Raw genomic sequence first — 18,578 nt, forward strand, 5'->3', positions numbered from 1 at the left:
TATTAGATATTGAGTGGTGGGCTCATCAACCTCTGAGAGTCTTATATTTGATATTCTCTCTAATTTTATAATTGCTCACTTGATTTAGGTCCTAATACTATTACCAGCAGCTACCATTACTTGAGCATCAGTTAAGCCAGGTATTATGCCAGCTGTTTACATACTTTAAATCTGGATTACTTAATCTGAAGTGAGAAGATAAAGCTGAATTTATTGCTTACTATAGTAAGGGAGAGCGCTACATTGGTCAGGCATAATCTCCTGGAACAGAGTTGAATAAACTTCTTCGTAAATGTCCAAGGAAGCTGCAAATACAACCTCTGAGATATCTTATATATGAATAGAGATATGGTCTTATAAAAGGTGTGCTAGTAATTACCCAGCATAGAAGGGTATATGTTTACTAGACAGTGGGAGAGTTTTTACCACTTTTCAGGTGATCATAGTATTTCCAGGGATTATCTACTCGATGTTACACTAGGACATTTCACTGAAATAAAGTATCATATCACTTAGTTGCCAAATCATCCAGTACCTCATTAAATGATTTTTGATAAAATTTACTTAGAACAATAGCCAAGTATCATGCAACAGCATCTCCTATCATACAACACATTAATATAAATTTATTGGGTCAAAAATGGGGAAAGGGACAAAAAAGATGGGGTGGTTCCGTATTGATATCAAAGAGTTCATAAAAGGATAAACTCAGGTCCAAAATCTCTAGTCCACATCAAAGACTTCATGTCCTGATGACGGTGGAAACAGCCCAGCCCTAGTTGCTGGGCTCAGGGAATCAGGGTGATGTAGCTGTTCTAAGTGAAGAAGCTCCTCTGTCAAGGACACCACTTTCTCTTTAGTTCAGAATGACACTTCTTGGGCACAAGTCTAAGATTCTGTTTATTCTCCCATCGATGTAGAGCAGACTGATTGGATATGCCGTTGTGCCTTTTATCTTGGTCCTGTGGAAAGGAAACACACCCCAAACTGTTAGAAACTAACTGCAGAGCTGAGGACCTATTTTGTCTTTATGGATGTCATTTTTTTTCAAGATAGGTGGTTCTAAACTAGACAGCTTGGGAGAGGTAGAACTTTTAAGAAAGAAATTCGGTTCATTGGTTTTCCAAACAGTAGTTTAAAGAAATCTACAGATTAGTGGAGAGTAGCTGGATGAAGAGAGAACTTGTGTAATTAGAAATCTGAGAAGGAACAAATCCAGAATTGCTTAAGACATCCAAATATTCTACCTCTTCCCGCCACCTGTCTTCCCTCTGCAACCGGTTTTTGGTCAGCTCAAGTTGTAGGCCATCGAGTCTGCACTTAAACCAGCGCTGAGCTTCTTCCAGGTTAGCTGATACCTGCACATACAAATGTTCTCATTAAAATTTACAACAAAGGAACACTTAATCTTTTTGGGTATTAGTTCAAGAGACTCTTTCTTTTTACATTGTATAATTTACAAGCTTTATTTCCCCCCACAATTAGCAAATGGGCTTCATATTAGTTAAACTGGAAGTTTTCTTCCTATAGTTGCCAGTTCAAGAGACTTTACCTAGATATTAAAAGACTCAAATTCTAACTGCATGGTCTTTGCAACCTGTTTGCATAATACACATCCTCCTATAGAAGAGAGAAAAATTTCTGAATATGGAGTTAAAGAATGAATGCAAACCTGCTGATTTTCATGCATTTATTAATATTTCCTGGATGTGAACTGAGGTGAGAGGGCTCAGGAGAAAGTTAAGAGTGAAAGTACAAGATGGCATTGAAAATTCATGTCGTAGTTCAAACCACACTTTGAGTTCTGTTCTCTAAGACTAAACACTTCTCCAAAGTCCCTGAACTGTAAAGCCTAGATTTTCCTGCTGTGCTTTATAAAAGTAATAGAATGAATTAGTAAAAACACTGGACCAGCTTAGTGTAAATGGTATCCTTTTTATTTCCTTTATCAAAATATTTTATACTTTAGCTCCTAAGCACAAACTTCCAAATGATCTGTTAGACTTGAAAACAGTCCCTCTAATAGTCTGCCTTTGAAGATGATCTAGAATCAGTATTTACTTGACAAATATTTATTGAGTGCCTATATGTGCCTGGCACTTTTCTACGTATTTGGGATATTTTGATATTTTGAAGGTAGAGCCAGCAGGTTTTTATTATATATAAAGGTTGCTTCAAAATAGCTGTAGAACATATCCTCTAGAATAAAAAGTAAAATGACTGATTTCCCCCTTTGATTATTTATGTTTCTTGGACAGCATTTTCATGTTTTGACTCTGAGGTCTCAGAGACTAGTCTATTTCTCTCTTGCTTGGGAGAAGGCAAGTTCGATGAGAGCAGGGGCTTCGTCTGGCTTATTCACCCTGTATCTCCATCACCTAGCACAGCACCAGCCATATAATAGGTCCTTTATAAATTTGTGCTACTATGTACTTGTCCCATATTAACCAGGTCACAGTGTGGGTACAAAATAGTGAGATAAGAAACTAGAGCTCTGCTTGTCATTTAACTTTTAGAAAGCTACAAAGCTAAAGTATTTTCCAGGTCTGTTTGTGCATCCTGACGACAGACACACTCCCATCCACCCCCAAACCAAACCCCACTTTTCTCTTTATCAGAAGTGGAGGGAAAGATGCTTGAAATGACATTCATTGTACGTCATGTCTCCTCTTGAGAATGCAGCCAACATTTATTGAAACTTACTCCAAGCGATCTATCAGAGTAACAGTGGTAGGTAATAACTTCCTGACTATTATGGAACTGGTAACTGATGAGTTACAGAAAGTAAATGTAACTTCCTTAAGGGCCCAGTAAGTGTTATTGTTGGCAAACTCACAAGAGAGGAGTCCATATTCCTTTTATTTAATTAATTAATTAATTATTTTAAACATCTTTATTGGAGTATAATTGCTTTACAATGGTGTGTTAGGTTCTGCTTTATAACAAAGTGAATCCGTTATACATATACATATGTCCCCATATCTCTTCCCTCTTGCGTCTCCCTACCTCCCACCCTCCTTATCCCACCCCTCTAGGTGGTCACAAAGCACTGAGCTGATCTCCCTGTGCTACGCGGCTGCTTCCCACTAGCTATCTATTTTACGCTTGGTAGTGTATATATGTCCATGACACTCTCTCAGTTTGTCCCAGCTTACTGTTCCCCCTCCCTGTATCCTCAAGTCCATTCTATAGTAGGTCTGTGTCTTTATTCCCGTCTTGCCCCTAGGTTCTTCATGACCTTTTTTTTTTTTTTTTTTTAGATTCCATATATATGTGTTAGCATACGGTATTTGTTTTTCTCTTTCTGACTTACTTCACTCTGTATGACAGACTCTAGGTCCATCCACCTCACTACAAATAACTCAATTTCGTTTCTTTTTATGGCTGAATAATATTCCATTGTATATATGTGCCACATCTTCTTTATCCATTCATCTGTTGATGGACACTTAGATTGCTTCCATGTCCTGGTTATTGTAAATAGAGCTGCAATGAACATTGTGGTACCTGACTCTTTTTGAATTATGGTTTTCTCAGGGTATATGCCCAGTAGTGGGATTGCTGGGTTGTATGGTAGTTCTATTTATAGTTTTTTAAGGAACCTCCATACTGTTCTCCATAGTGGCTGTATTAATTTACATTCCCACCAACAGTGCAAGAGGGTTCCCTTTTCTCCACACCCTCTCCAGCATTTATTGTTTGTAGATTTGTTGATGATGGCCATTCTGACTGGTGTGAGGTGATACCTCATTGTAGTTTTGATTTGCATTTCTCTAATGATTAGTGACGTTGAGCATCTTTTCACGTGTTTGTCGGCCATCTGTATCTTCTTTGGAGAAATGTCTGTTTAGGTCTTCTGCCCATTTTTGGATTGGGTTTTCTGTTTTTTTGATATTGAGCTGCATGAGCCACTTGTAAATTTTGGAGATTAATCCCTTGTCAGTTGCTTCATTTGCAAATATTTTCTCCCATTCTGAGGGTGTCTTTTAATCTTGTTTATGGTTTCCTTTGTTGTGCAAAAGCTTTTAAGTTTCGATAGGTCCCATTTTTTTATTTTTGTTTTTATTTCCATTTCTCTAGGAGGTGGGTCAAAAAGGATCTTGCTGTGATTTATGTCATAGAGTGTTCTGCCTATGTTTTCCTCTAAGAGTGTGATGGTGTCTGGCCTTACATTTAGGTCTTTAATCCATTTTGAGTTTATTTTTGTGTATGGTGTTAGGTAGTGTTCTAATTTCATTTTTTTTACATGTAGCTCTCCAGTTTTGCCAGCACCACTTATTGAAGAGGCTGTCTTTTATCCATTGTATATTCATTCTTGCCTCCTTTATCAAAAATAAGGTGACCATATGTCAGTGGGTTTATCTCTGGGCTTTCTATCCTGTTCCATTGATCTATATTTCTGTTTTTGTGCCAGTACCATACTGTCTTGATAACTGTAGCTTTGTAGTATAGTCTGAAGTCTGGGAGCTTGATTCCTCCAGCTCCGTCTTTCTTTCTCAAGATTGCTTTGGCTATTCGGGGTCTTTTGTGTTTCCATACAAATTGTGAAATTTGTAGGTTGCTTTGGGTAGTATAGTCATATTCACAAATGTTGATTCTTCCAATCCAAGAACATGGTATACCTCTCCATCTGTTTGTATCATCTTTAACTTTTTTCATCAGTGTCTTATAGTTTTCTGCATACAGGTCTTTTGTCTCCTTAGGTAGGTTTATTCCTAGGTATTTTATTCTTTTTGTTGCAATGGAAAATGGGAGTGTTTCCTGAATTTCTCTTTCAGATTTTTCATCATTAGTGTATAGGAATGCAAGAGATTTCTGTGCATTAATTTTGTATCCTGCTACTCTACCAAATTCATTGATTAGCTCTAGTAGTTCTCTGGTAGCATCTTTAGGATTCTCTATGTATGGTATCATGTCATCTGCAAACAGTGACAGTTTTACTTCTTCTTTTTCGATTTGCATTCCTTTTATTTCTTTTTCTTCTCTGATTGCTGTGGCTAAAACTTCCAAAACTATGCTGAATAATAGTGGTAAGAGTGGGCAACCTTGTCTTGTTCCTGATCTTAGAGGAAATGGTTTCAGTTTTTCACCATTGAGGACAATGTTGGCAGTGGGTTTGTCATATATGGCCTTTATTATGTTGAGGTAAGTTCCCTCTATGCCTAATTTCTGGAGGGTTTTTATCATAAATGGGTGTTGAATTTTGTCAAAAGCTTTTTCTGCATCTACTGAGATGATCATATGGTTCTTATCCTTCAATTTGTTAATGTGGTGTATCACATTGATTGATTTGGGTATACTGAAGAATCCTTGCATCCCTGGGACAAACCCTACTTGATCATGGCCTATGATCCTTTTAATGTGCTGTTGGATTCTGTTTGCTAGTATTTTGTTGAGGATTTTTGCGTCTGTGTTCATCAGAGATATTGGCCTGTAGTTTTTTTTGTGACATCCTTGCCTGGGTTTTGGTATCAGGGCGATGGTGGCCTCGTAGAATGAGTTTGGGAGTGTTGCTCGCTCTGCTGTATTTTGGGAGTGTTGCTCGCTCCGCTGTATTTTGAAAGAGTTTGAGAAGGATGGGTGTTGGCTCTTCTCTAAATGTTTGATAGATTTCGCCTGTGAGGCCATCTGGTCCTGGGTTTTTGTTTGTTGGAAGATTTGAAAGCACAGTTTCAATTTCAGTGCTTGTGATTGGTCTGTTTATATTTTCTATTTCTTCCTGGTTCAGTCTTGGAAGGTTATACCTTTCTAAGAATTTGTCCATTTCTTCCAGGTTGTCCATTTTATTGGCATTTAGCTGCTTGTAGTAATCTCTCATGATCCTTTGTATTTCTGCAGTGTCAGTTGTTACTCCTCCTTTTTCATTTCTAACTCTGTTGATTTGAGTCTTCTCCCTTTTTTTCTTGATGAGTCTGGCTAATGGTTTATCAATTTTGTTTATCTTCTCAAAGAACCAGCTTTTAGTTTTATTGATCTTTGCTATTGTTTCCTTCATTTCTTTTTCATTTATTTCTGATCTTTATGATTTCTTTCCTTCTGCTAACTTTGGGGTTATTTTGTTCTTCTCTAATTGTTTTAGGTGTAAGGTTAAGTTGTTTATTTGAGATGTTTCTTATTTCTTGAGGTAGGATTGTATTGCTATAAACTTCCCTCTTAGAACTGCTTTTGCTGCATCCCATTGGTTTTGGGTCATCATGTTTTCTTTGTCATTTGTTTCTAGGTATTTTTTGATTTCCTCTTTGATTTCTTCAGTGATCTCTTGGTTATTTAGCTGTGTATTGTTTAGCCTCCATGTATTTGTATTTCTTACAGATTTTTTCCTGTAATTGATATCTAGTCTCATAGCATTGTGGTCAGAAATGATACTTGATACGATTTCAATTTTCTTAAATTTACTGAGGCTTGATTTGTGACCCAAGATATGATCTATTCTGAGTGTTCCATGAGCACTTGAGAAGAAAGTGTATTCTGTTGTTTTTGGATGGAATGTCCTATAAATATCAATTAAGTCCATCTTGTTTAATGTATCATTTAAAGCTTGTGTTTCCTTATTTCTTTCCAGTTTGGATGATCTGTCCATTGGTGAAAGTGGGGTGTTAAAGTCCCCTACTATGATTGTGTTACTGTCAATTTCCCCTTTTATGGCTGTTAGCCTTTGCCTTATGTATTGAGGTGCTCCAATGTTGGGTGCATAAATATTTACAATTGTTATATCTTCTTCTTGGATCGATCCCTGGATCATTATATAGTGTCCTTCTTTGTCTCTTGTAATAGTCTTTATTTTAAAGTCTATTTTGTCTGATATGAGAATTGCTACTCCAGCTTTCTTTTGATTTCCATTTGCATGGAATATCTTTTTCCATCCCCTCACTTTCAGTCTGTATGTGTCCCTAGGTCTGAAGTGGGTCTCTTGTAGACAGCATATATACGGGTCTTGTTTTTGTATCCATTCAGCCAGTCTATGTCTTTTGGTGGGAGCATTTAATCCATTTACATTTAAGGTAATTATCAATACATATGTTCCTATTACCATTTTCTTAATTGTTTTAGGTTTGTTTTTGTGGGTCTGTTCCTTCTCTTGTGTTTCCTGCCTAGAGAAGTTCCTTTAGCATTTGTTGTAAAGCTGGTTTGGTGGTGCTGAATTCTCTTAGCTTTTGCTTATCTGTAAAGGTTTTAATTTCTCCGTCGAATCTGAATGAGATCCTTACTGGGTAGGGTAATCTTGGTTGTAGGTTTTTCCCTTTCACCACTTTAATTATGTTCTGCCACTCCCTTCTGGCTTGCAGAGTTTCTGCTGAAAAATCAGCTCTTAACCTTATGCGGATTCCCTTCTATGTTATTTGTTGCTTTTCCTTTGCTGCTTTTAATAATTTTTCCTTGTATTTAATTTTTGATAGTTTGATTAATGTGTCTTGGCGTGTTTCTCTTTGGGTTTATCCTGTGTGGTACTCTCTGTGCTTCCTGGACTTGATTGACTATTTCATTTCCCATGTTAGGGAAGTTTTCGACTATAATCTCTTCAAATATTTTCTGAGTCCCTTTCTTTTTCTCTTCTTCTTCTGGGACCCCTATATTTCGAATGTTGGTGTGTTTAATGTTGTCCCAGAGGTCTCTGAGACTGCCGTCAATTCTTTTCATTCTTTTTTCTTTATTCTGCTCCCTGGCAGTTATTTCCACCATCTTATCTTCCAGCTCACTTATCCATTCTTTTGCCTCAGTTATTCCACTACTCATTCTTTCTAGAGTATTTTTAATTTCAGTAATTGTTTGTTTGTTTGTTTGCTCTTTAATTCTTCTAGATCCTTGTTAAATGTTTCTTGTATTTTCTCCATTCTGTTTCCGAGATTTTGGATCATCTTTACTATCATTACTCTGAATTCTTTTTCAGGTAGCTTGCCTATTTCATCTTCACTTATTTGGTCTTGTAGGTTTTTCCTTGCTCCTTCATCTGTAACATATTTTTTTGTTGTTGTTGTTTCTTTTTTTTTTTTGATGGGTGGTGCTGAATTCCTGTCTTACTGGTTGTTTGGCCTGAGACGTCCAGAACTGGAGTTTGCAGGCAGTTGGATAGAGCCAGGTCTTGGTGCTGAGATGAGGACCTCCAGGATGCCTCACTCCCATTAATATTCCCTGGGGTCTGAGGTTCTCTGTTAGTCCAGCAGACTTGGAGCTCCCACCACAGGAGCTCGGGCCTGACCTCTGGCCTGGGAACCAAGATCTCGCAAGCAAGCTTTGTGGCATGGTAAAAAAAAAAAAAAAAAAAAAAAAAAGCAGAGCAGCGCAATATCAAAGAATAAAAAACAAAATAAAATTATTAGAAAGATAAAAAATATATTAGGAAATGTAAAACTATAATTGAAACAACTGCAACAAGGTAAAATAAAACCACAACAGAAAAAAGAAAAAAAAAAAGGGGGGGGGCGGTACAAACCAAAAGGAGAGAACAATAACAAAGTATAAAGAATAAAAAAAAATTAGAAAAATAAAAGATTAGGAAATATTAAAATATAAGAGAATCAACAACAGTGAGTCAAAAAGGTAAAACAGAACCCCAATCTAAGAGGAAAAAAGAAAAAAGAAAAAGCCTTGGCTATGGGGGGGTGGGCTTTAGGCAGGGGTGGAACTTAGGCAGGGGCAGGGTTTAAGGTGGGGCAGGACCTAGGCTCAGGACCCCCATAGCAGGAAAAGGCCCTGGGGGTGGGGCCTAGGTGGGGTGATGTTCAAGTGTGGGGCAGGGCCTCTGCTTAGGACCTGGGTGGAAGGAAAGGAGGGCCTCCGGAGTGTGGAGTTCTGGAGTTTGGAGGTAAGGCCCTGAGTGAGGGTGTTTGGGTGGGGTTTAGGCCCAGTGCCTTGGAGGGGGTCTCTGAGTGTAGAGGTGGGGCCCTGGATGGGGGGTGTAGGGGCAGGGCTTGGGCTCTGCACAGTAGGAGGGAGGCTCCAAGGATTAGGCCCAGGAGCCCAACAGGGAAAGTGCTGGCCCTGTTTCCTTTCATTCCTCTGTGCCCTCCCCCACTGTCTCCTCCAGGGTCTCCCCTGTTGCTGCTGGACCCCTAACCGTGGGTGGGTCCCGCTGGGTGTAGGAACTCCTCCCCTCCCCCAGCCACCCCTCAGGGATGCCAGTCCCACAGGTCCGGCCTTTACCTTTGTTCCCCCTTCCCTCCCTCCCACTCCCTCAGGACCCACGCAGCTGGAGGGGGCCTTGGTGGGCAGAGGATCAGGCCCGGGATCTCAGCAGGCTCCCAGGGGCCCAAGTGGGCAGGGGAAACCTGGCCCTGCTCCCTTTTGATCCTCTGCCCTCCCAGTGGTCTCCAAATTTCCCCCTTCGGGCATGGGATCCCTTCCTTTCCCCCAGCTGCCCCTAGGGTGCCAGTCCCATCCCACCTCTGCTTCTCCTCCCCCTTCACTCCCCCCAATGCCCCATGTCCTACCTGGTCGCTGGGGGTTCCTCCCATCCCCTTAGGTGTCCATGGTCCCCCACCAGTGCCTGGTAGGTGCCCTAGTTGTGAGGAGACGCGAATTCTGCGTCCTCCTAGTACACCATCTTCACTCTGCCCCCCCCATATTCCTTTTAATATACCATTCTGACAGTCATAGTATCATGTAATTTAATGGCTACAAAAGGGATAAACTGGCAGCAATGTCACTGTGATACCTTTAGCTTAAGAATCTCTTTTTTGAATTTTATTTATTTATTATACAGCAGGTTCTTATTGGTTATCTATTTTATACATATTAGTGTATATCTGTCAATCCCAATTCCAGGGATTTCTGGAATTTCAGGGACTTGGACTACCAAGTTAATATTCGTCAATATCAATCACTACTTTAGCATTCTATGATGTCTCATCAAGACACAGAATCTTAATCTAAAACTATTCTTTATAACAGAGGCTATACTAAGTAAGGTATTGGTTCTTGCCTTTTGCACTCCTGACGACTGTGTTACTGAAGGATTTTACACTGATTTGTGTTTCAGGGTCATCGTGTCTGAGGAAGCTTGTCTAAGTCTTCGTGTCTGTGGGTCTGGCTCACCTGTTCTGATTCCACACTAGCTTCTTTCAGTTTATTCTCTGTTGCCTCTTTACATTTCTTCAGGTGTCTAACAGTTTCTTCCAATTCCTGAAAACGTGATACAAAGATTTTTTACAAACTCCCAACGTACTATATATGGAAGAAAAAGCTTCAATATTGTAATAAATGAGCAACCAAATTATGAAAGTATGATGGGGTACTTTCTAACTCCAGGCGCTACCAGAGTATAAGATAAAAACTATTATTTTCAGTTTAACCTACAGTATACATTTGTGTATATGATTACAGATTTTGATTTACAGATTCTCCTGAGAAAAGGTAATTAACATCTCTTTCCAGAACTGGGGAATACTTTTCACAGCAGACAATCTCTGTTGGAAGGCAAGAGCTTGATGGTCTCTTGAAGTCCCTTTTCTGTAATAAAATGTGCTTTTCATTAGGTTGGGAGTAGATTAAAGTCCTGTGACAGCAACAGATGTATCTGAGCTACAGGGAAGAACCAAGGGGTGTAAAGTTCCTGAAAGACTATGAAGTTCAGAAGTCTTACTTAGTAACTAGTACTTTGCATATGTGAGCTTTAGCCATTCTTTAAAAATGAGTATCGTTTTTATTAAGTTGAACATGAAGACGAGGTGCCATAGTCAAAGCTCCAGGCTTCATTCCTAGATATGATTCTAAGGACTTAGCTAAGACGAACGACTTGTAAATTTGTCTTCTTCTATAGAGCCTAGAAAAGCTAGGTGCCCTCAAGCTGGGTTTTGCACATGGCCTTTGCTGGTAATCTTTGAGATCAATCTTAGGAACCCTTTTACCTGGCACCGATGCTCCAACTCCTGCCTCCTTTTCCACTCTGCCTCAAGTCGCAGCTCTTGCTGCTTATTCCGTGCTGACATATCATATTGGCTCTTGGCCAACAGCTTCATCTCCTTCTGTAGGTTAGTCATTTCAGATACAAATTTCTGGATACTCAGTGACTGGGAGGGCACAAAGAGGGAGACAGTTGGTGAACCTGTCCAAGTTTGGGATTTCACGTGAATGGTAAACAGAGGGTGTGGAAATCATCTACCTGTTCATAGTTTTTTTTCTGATATTGATCCTTAATTAGCTCCATTTGCCTCAATTCTGTTTCTATTTGCTGAAAGTAAGTGTGGAGATAACATAGAAAGATGATCAGTGGAAAAACTGGCTTGCTCTTTTTGCCTATAGGCTGACAGAAGGAATCCCACATGAGATCCACAGTTACCAGTTCCTGCTGGGCTCTCCTTCCCATCCAGCCCCCTGACCCCAAAAGAGCAAAGTCTTGTACAATCACTGTGGAAGAGACAGCTGGGGAGCCAGAATGTGACACTGGCAGCTAATGAGAAACCAAACACTGATGCAGCACTATCTCTGCGGGGGAAAAAAAGTCTCCCCCCACCTCCCCCCAGGCAATCTGCCCACTTCCCAGGTGTGGCTGTAATTCCCAGAGAACACATGGTGGTGGTAGTGCTCTGAAACCATCTTCCCCAGACACCACTGCCTGCCTGGATCCTCATCAGATACTAAGGAGGTGAGGGGAGATTTAGGGTTTCTCATACAACCTTCATCCTCTCTATATTCTGAGCATTATTCGCCTTAGCTGACAAGTGGAGCTTAATTTGGGCCTTTTGATTCTTTATTTTCTCCTTGCTGCTGTTCAGTATCTTTTCCAACTCTGTAAGTTTCTGCCGCAGCTCTCGGTTGCTCCGGGATACTTCCACTGATCTGAAGTTGGCTTCATCAAGGGCTTTCTTCAGCTGTGGGATACAAAGGGAAAATTAGAACATTTTAACCTTCCATTCAGTAAGAGAAGCTTATGTTTAGCTGTGTCCCTATATTTTGTTCTCTTTGGACCTTTCTTTTAAAAAGGAGGTTAAGTGATGGGACTTCCCTGGTGGTCCAGTGGCTAAGACTCTGCGCTCCCAATGCAGGGGGCCCGGGTTTGATCCCCGGCCAGGGAACTAGATCCTGTGTGCCACAGCTAAAGATCCTGTGTGCCGCAACTAAGACCTGGCACAGCCAAATAAATAGATATTTTAAAAAGGAGGGTAAGTGAGGCAATAATAACAAGTAGATTTGTGGAGAAACACTCTCAGTGATTTTCATAGTTTTTAACACTAAAGAACACAATTTTTCTTAGAACAGATAACGTAAATGTATGTTCATCATTTGCTTTCTAAGAGCATGGCTTTGGAATCAGACAGAAGTTAAAATCTCAGCTTCACCACGCACTAGTCAAGTAACTTCAGATAATTAACTTCCCTAAGCCTCAGGTTCATCATTGGAAAAGTATGTGAATAGCCTATCTTCATAGGATTCATGTAACAGTTAAACAAGACGAGGCAGAGAAGGAATATAGAGCCTGGCACACACTAATTGCTCAGTGATCATTACTATGCTTTAAAGCTTTTTTTTTTAAAAAAAAGCTTAAGCTCGTCTCTTTCTGTCACTTGCGACCTCATGTACGGAGAAGTGAAAATAAATTATATGGCAGTTTATGTAAATACACCTATCAGTTATTGACTATCCTTGCATGTATTTTTATAATATTGCTATTTTTCTATTGAGGTACAGTTGATTTACGATATTATATTAGTTTTAGGTGTATGACATAGTGATTAAAAATTTTTATAGATTATACTCCAGTTATTATAAAATACTGGCTATATCCCTGTGCTGTACAATATATCCTTGTAGCTTGTTTACATTGTAGTTTATACTTCTTATTAATATTGCTTTTTGTTTAGAAATTTTAATAAACTTGTCTAGTGGAAAAATAACATAGTGATTACTATTAAAAACAAGACAACAGGCCCACAATGAAGTCACTTATGCTAAGCCTTATGTCACCAAACTGAAACTTAATTAGTTTTGGCTCTCCCAGAAAAGGACTCTTAAACCAGTCAATCAGGAATCGCCTGATCAGCATTAGTTGGGTAATCTGCCTGATAGACCCCTGCCATCCCTTAAAGGAAGTAACTCTGCTACTAGTAACTAATCTACTTTTTTGCCTAGTATAACTTCCTTGTTCCTGCTCCCCTCTGCCTATAAAAGTCTTTCATTTTATACAACTCCTCAGAGCGCCCTTCTATTGCAATCGATTGTATACTGCCTGATTCAAACTGATTTTTGTTCAAATAAACTCTTAATTTTATTATTCCTCAATTTATCTTTTAACATTACTTAAATCATTTTACAGAGTTCCCCCTCCTCCTCATATGCCCTTAAATGAGTACCACTTGATTTTTAGGAAGAAGAGACGGCAGCTGAGAAGGGAGAAGATAGGGGGGTGGTATTCTCTGTGGCTGGTAAGTATTTAACATGTCAAAGAAAAAAGTCAAAATTATTTGTTACCTTTTCTCTTTATACTAGCTCATTCCCTCAGATCCTAACCTCACACTACAGTGTTAGTCTTTTATTATCACCCAACTAAATTTCTGTTAGATATTCCACCATTACCTCAATCACAGCTTTGTCAAAACTGGGTAAGCCCTAAAAACTAACCCTCAAAACCACCCTGGAAAGCAGTTGTGATGATTTCCATTTTGATTGAGGAAACTGAGACTCAGAAGTCAAGTCATCTGCACAGATAGTAAATTTACACGTTGCTAATAAGAGGCAGAGCTGGGAGTCTTCAACAGTGCACCCTGAGCCCACCCCTGCCACTAACTGCTCAAGACATCACACTCGTACTGTTCCTTGGTCTCTCCTGCACAAGTTCACCATCTTTACTGATCCCTGTTAAAAGGATTTAAACTTTTAAGTATTCTGAACAACTCTCTCTGAATAAAGGTACTTTTAATTTCAGTGCCCATTTTTGTTTCCCACAGAAATTATTTTTATAATATTTTTAATATTTATACAGTGCTTTTTCAATTTACAAAGCATCATATAAATAGTTGAATCTGATTTTGTGACTGTGCACTGTAAAGTGCAATTGCTAAATGCGCTAAATTTGGCAAAATACAGACCAGCCACCCCAACCAAGTCTTGGAATTATTTTTAATTACTCCCTCCCCTTTGCTTATGATACACTTAGTGTCTGTCTGATTTTTCTATTAATTAAAATGGATTTTTGATTTGATTGTTCTCTGTTTTCAACAGAAACACTTTGCTTGGCTCTAATCATCTGAAGCCCAAAGTAACTGCTCTAGTTCCCTTGAGCCTCCATGTTTCCAGTTTCTCTTCATTCTTACCTACTCTCCACTGCTAATCGACTAACCTACCTAAAATTGTGCTCATAGCCTTCTCAGAAACCTACAGTGCTCTACTTTTACCTAATACTTTCCATCCAACATTCTGGTAGTCAAGGCTGTCTACCAGCTGGTCTCATCTAAGCTAACCCCCTTTTCTCAGAAATTTCCTAAAGTCTCTGCTCTGATCAAGAGAGGCAAATCCTTTTTCTTTGCTCACATGTCCTATTTATTCTTGTAACTAAGCTTTATTCATTCTCTTACATAGATTGTCGCAGCGCTGTCAGCTCTGCCAGTCTCAACCCTGTATAATTTCATCAAGGTTCCCTTCTTCTTCGATCACCCAACCAGCCTAAAACAAACTTTCCCTTACTTTTGAATTCCTTTAAAATTGTACACAGCTTCTAGCTATCCAAGAAACATCTTCTGATGTCTTCCTAGTTGTCGCATGTAAAGAGTGGAGATGACAATTAAATAAGGGGTCATTTAGCACAGACCACATCTTCTGCTGTTTTTACTTGTGCCTCTCAGGAGGAGGTAGGTGCATTATGGATGCTAGTTAAGTGAATTGAGGAGACAGGTGATTTGCTATCTGTCTAGCAGATGGCAGTCTCCTCCTCCCTCTTTCCCACTCAGTTATTATTCTCCAGTGGGAAGGCTGTCATCAAGGCATTCCTTCATTGGGCAGATAACTGTATATCAGAAACTTTGTGTGTGTTAATTTACAAACAAACAGCATAGAGATGTATCTGGCTTGCTGGTGAAAGGGGGATTAGAAGAGCCAAAGAACAACTGTAGCCATTCTTGGAAATCCTGTAGCTGGTTCTCCTCTTCAAAGGCATTCACCTAGAGAGAGACTTTTGTCACTTGCCTCCATACCTCAGTCACTTCCCGTTGTGCTGCTTTCTTTGCAGTTTCTCTCTCAATTTGAAACTGCTTTCTTAGAGCATCTATGCGTTCAGCATGCAATTCTGCTTCTATTTTGGATTCTTCACTCATCCGTTCTCTGTTTTGAAAAAGAGAGATGATAAATCACCTTTAGAAAACATCTTAGGAGGTGTCATTTACAAATGAGAAGCAGATCAGTCACCGGGTAAAAATCACTGATCTGGAACTCATTAACAGAAGAAGAAACAAGCATTTACCTACAGCATTAAAAAACAAAAAGTCATTCAATATAAAGAGATCCACCCAAAAGAGTGAAACACATACTCTTGTTTTAACCAATACTGAGTAGTCTTGAGCCAGCAACATTTTACCAGAATGTAAAATTTGTACAGATTACAAATACGAAAAATACCTTCTTTGCTTTAGCTTATACTTGTCTGCTGTATCAGTATGTTCACTACGTGAAAGGAATAAAGATCCATGTGCACAATGCATTTCCCTTGGGTATAAATTTTCATGGGATGTTATTAATATCTAAATCCTATTTGCCTAGATACAGTTTAACAAAAAACTTTAGTGGCTTGACCTGAACTTGATCGACCTAACTAATCTCAGGACAAAATTGAAAACAATGAATGGTTTAGCAGCTGCTTAAATGGACTTATCCCACTCCTGGAGGGGTTATTCCCATCCATGCTTCTGTTTCTCCTCTTCCAAATCATGCTTTTAAAGGACACATAAGCTTCTGATAGAAAAGGTTTGGCAGAAACACGTAAGTGTCCCTTCCAACTTGGTTTAAACCTTCATGTACAGAAGAAGACCGACACTAAATGAGGGAAGAGCTGAAAAGGAGCGTACCCCAGCCAGCTAATATCTGCTCTGCTCAACTATGCCTGCTTCCTTCACATGGCTCTGCTGGGAGAGCTAGCTCAAAGTAGGGAAAAAGGGTTTAACTGGTTTATGTGAATTAGCCAAACTTACTCTCCCAGAGGCTCTTCCCTAATTCCACTGCAACTATACTGCCCTTACCTGCAGGTTTCCAAATTCTTTCGCTCAAGTTCTTTGTTTTCCAATTTCTCTTGAACATGGTCAAGCTTTGTTTGCAGCTGATTATTTGTCTGGAGAGCTTGCTCCAGGCTCATAGCCAGTTTCCTGTTGTCTTCTCTAGCTACATCTAGAGCTTTTTGTAGAGGCTCCATCTGAAAGAGAGAAGGAAGAAGATTATTTGTAATTCCACTGTAACAGATACAAGAAGTCTATAACACTGTATATTCACTCTTTAAACTTTGAAACAATAATTATTTGGAACCAGAACCAAAGACTCCAGATGCCTGGGATATATATGTGAGAATTTATTACAGACAGTCCTTAGGAGACTCTTAGAAGGTGATGGGAAGGGTATGCTCCACTGGTCACTAGAGTTTTGGGAAATAGAGCCAACTTATTTATCCTAATTTCTAAAGTTTTAAACCAGTTAAACTCCCCTTCCTGATCCTATGACCCTCTGGTTTCACTGCCTAGAGAGATAAGAACTGGCAACTGTTCCTTGTATATCCTTCTAGAAAAAGCTTTTTATAGGAAATATCTCTATTTTATATATGTGCATACGTGTAGATACATATTCATGTGTGTCTACGCCTATAAACACGTGTGAGTATGCCTCCTTATTTAATGGGATCACTCTAGCTACTTCTGACTAAAGTTATGTTGTTTTCTAAGCCCTTTAACTTCACTTATGCATTAATACATGAAAAGAATGCAGACCATATAAGACAAAGAGAGTTAGGCATAATTATGGTCCTGGTTTGCCAATAAATGGTTCACTGTAAGATCGCAGACCCATTTCCCATTTGGAAATATGTCGCTGTTCAAAACTCAGACTTGAATGGAAAGGAAATTTACCCGATTGTTTTACTCCGTTTTTCCAAAATAGCAATATCCCAATAAAATAAAAAATATCAACATTATCATCTATAAAAACCTGGCTTCTACCTCACTGCTGTGCTGGGCATCCACGACAAGGATTCTGGCCTGCCACTGGTCCACTTCTGCTTCCAGCTTCTGTACCCGCTGTTGATTTAGAGCCCTATAAATGAAGGGCACAGGGAGAGTGACCATAGAAAAGTACCACCTAGGAATGATACCACTGGGAGTTACAGGGCACCGTCCAAGAAGCCCAAATGGCATATGTAGTGGGCTACAGATAATCAGAATATCTGAGAGTTGGCAGGTGACAATTAGTAGCCTCAGCTTCAGGTTAAGAAACTAATTTTCCTATGGATTAAAAACTTGCCCCATTTATGATGCAATTTGGCTTTATATATTAAACTATCAGTACATGTTAATGACTAACTTATGGGCCGGTAACTTTATACATTACTAGTACAAAAATATATCACCTCTATATGGACTGGCTTGCTGTTGAGATTTCTGTTTTTTACCTAGAATTTTATTGTGAATAGTAAACTATTTTTAATACCATCCCCTTGACTTTTTTTAAGTTCAGAGGTAATACAGATTCATAATATGTAAAAAAACAAGCACAATGAAGAATATAAAACTCACTCATTCTCCCATAACACAGAGGCAATATGCACCACTAATATATTACAATATGTCTTACAGGTCTGATTAAACTCAAACCGTTTGTTCATTAACCTAAAAGGGAAACTATTATGTAATTTTTGAAACATTCAAAGGAGTTCACTTATAAAACATGGCTAAAAGTAGTTCTCAGAATGATTCATCTAAAATAAACAGGATACTAATAAACGGATAATTAATTCAAACAGAAGTAGACACTTGGCTTTAATCTTGACAATTACCGTTCTGTAGACCCAAGGGCAGGTATAAATGGTGTAGAAAACAGCAAGGATAAAACAGCATATATCGCATGAATTTCTAGAATACATACTTATTTACATCACTACAAAATATGAGAATTTTTGGATATCATTTTTATTTATAATTCCAGATTTTCCTGAATTTGCTACTTCTTTAAATACCATTTTACTACTTTATTTTCACAAGGGAATCAATATAAAGTGACTGTTTCTTGACTGCACACTGTTCTTTACTACAAGGCAGCAGAAAAATACAAGTACAAAGACAGAAAAATAATCTCTGGTACCTTTCTTTCTTGAGGCCTGCAATCTCTGAATCCCTCCGCCCAAGCTCTATTTGCACTTTTTCCAGAGCGCCTTGCATCTTACTGTGAGAAGCCAACACATTCTCCAACATGATTGTAACTTTGCAGTTGTCTTCTTTAGCTTCTGCCAGTTGTCGCTGGAAGTTTCCCACCTAATAGAAAATGAAATAAGACAAAGATATTTGATCCTTTCTGGTTATTCTTCTGCTGAGTCCCATGACTTCTAGAAGATTATGGAAACCAGGTCTGGTAGAATGCTAAGAGGAATAATTAAAGTATATTTTATATTTATGTTGTTT

The 18,578-nt window shown here is 38.9% G+C and overlaps 1 protein-coding gene across 2 annotated transcripts in view; it reads right to left on the bottom strand.

Annotated features, from left to right (window-relative positions):
• Positions 1–648: 648 nt before the first annotated feature.
• Positions 649–18,578, bottom strand: part of CCDC150 (coiled-coil domain containing 150) — a 103,918-nt gene continuing 85,988 nt past the window's right edge. Inside the window, exons 17-26 of one of the 2 annotated variants that reach the window (XM_068543845.1) lie at positions 18,262–18,431; positions 17,124–17,217; positions 16,161–16,330; positions 15,123–15,249; positions 11,613–11,807; positions 11,099–11,167; positions 10,845–11,006; positions 10,033–10,119; positions 1,248–1,358; positions 649–962 (exon numbers count right to left, since the gene is read on the bottom strand). In XM_068543845.1, coding sequence (XP_068399946.1) covers positions 837–962; positions 1,248–1,358; positions 10,033–10,119; positions 10,845–11,006; positions 11,099–11,167; positions 11,613–11,807; positions 15,123–15,249; positions 16,161–16,330; positions 17,124–17,217; positions 18,262–18,431 — 1,311 coding nt within the window. In that variant the 3' untranslated portion in view covers positions 649–836. The remainder of the gene's footprint in view (positions 963–1,247; positions 1,359–10,032; positions 10,120–10,844; positions 11,007–11,098; positions 11,168–11,612; positions 11,808–15,122; positions 15,250–16,160; positions 16,331–17,123; positions 17,218–18,261; positions 18,432–18,578) is intronic. The other variant, XM_068543847.1, reaches the window with a different exon arrangement.

This window comes from Eschrichtius robustus, chromosome 5, assembly GCF_028021215.1.
Source record: "Eschrichtius robustus isolate mEscRob2 chromosome 5, mEscRob2.pri, whole genome shotgun sequence".
Taxonomy (NCBI): Eukaryota; Metazoa; Chordata; class Mammalia; order Artiodactyla; family Eschrichtiidae; genus Eschrichtius; species Eschrichtius robustus.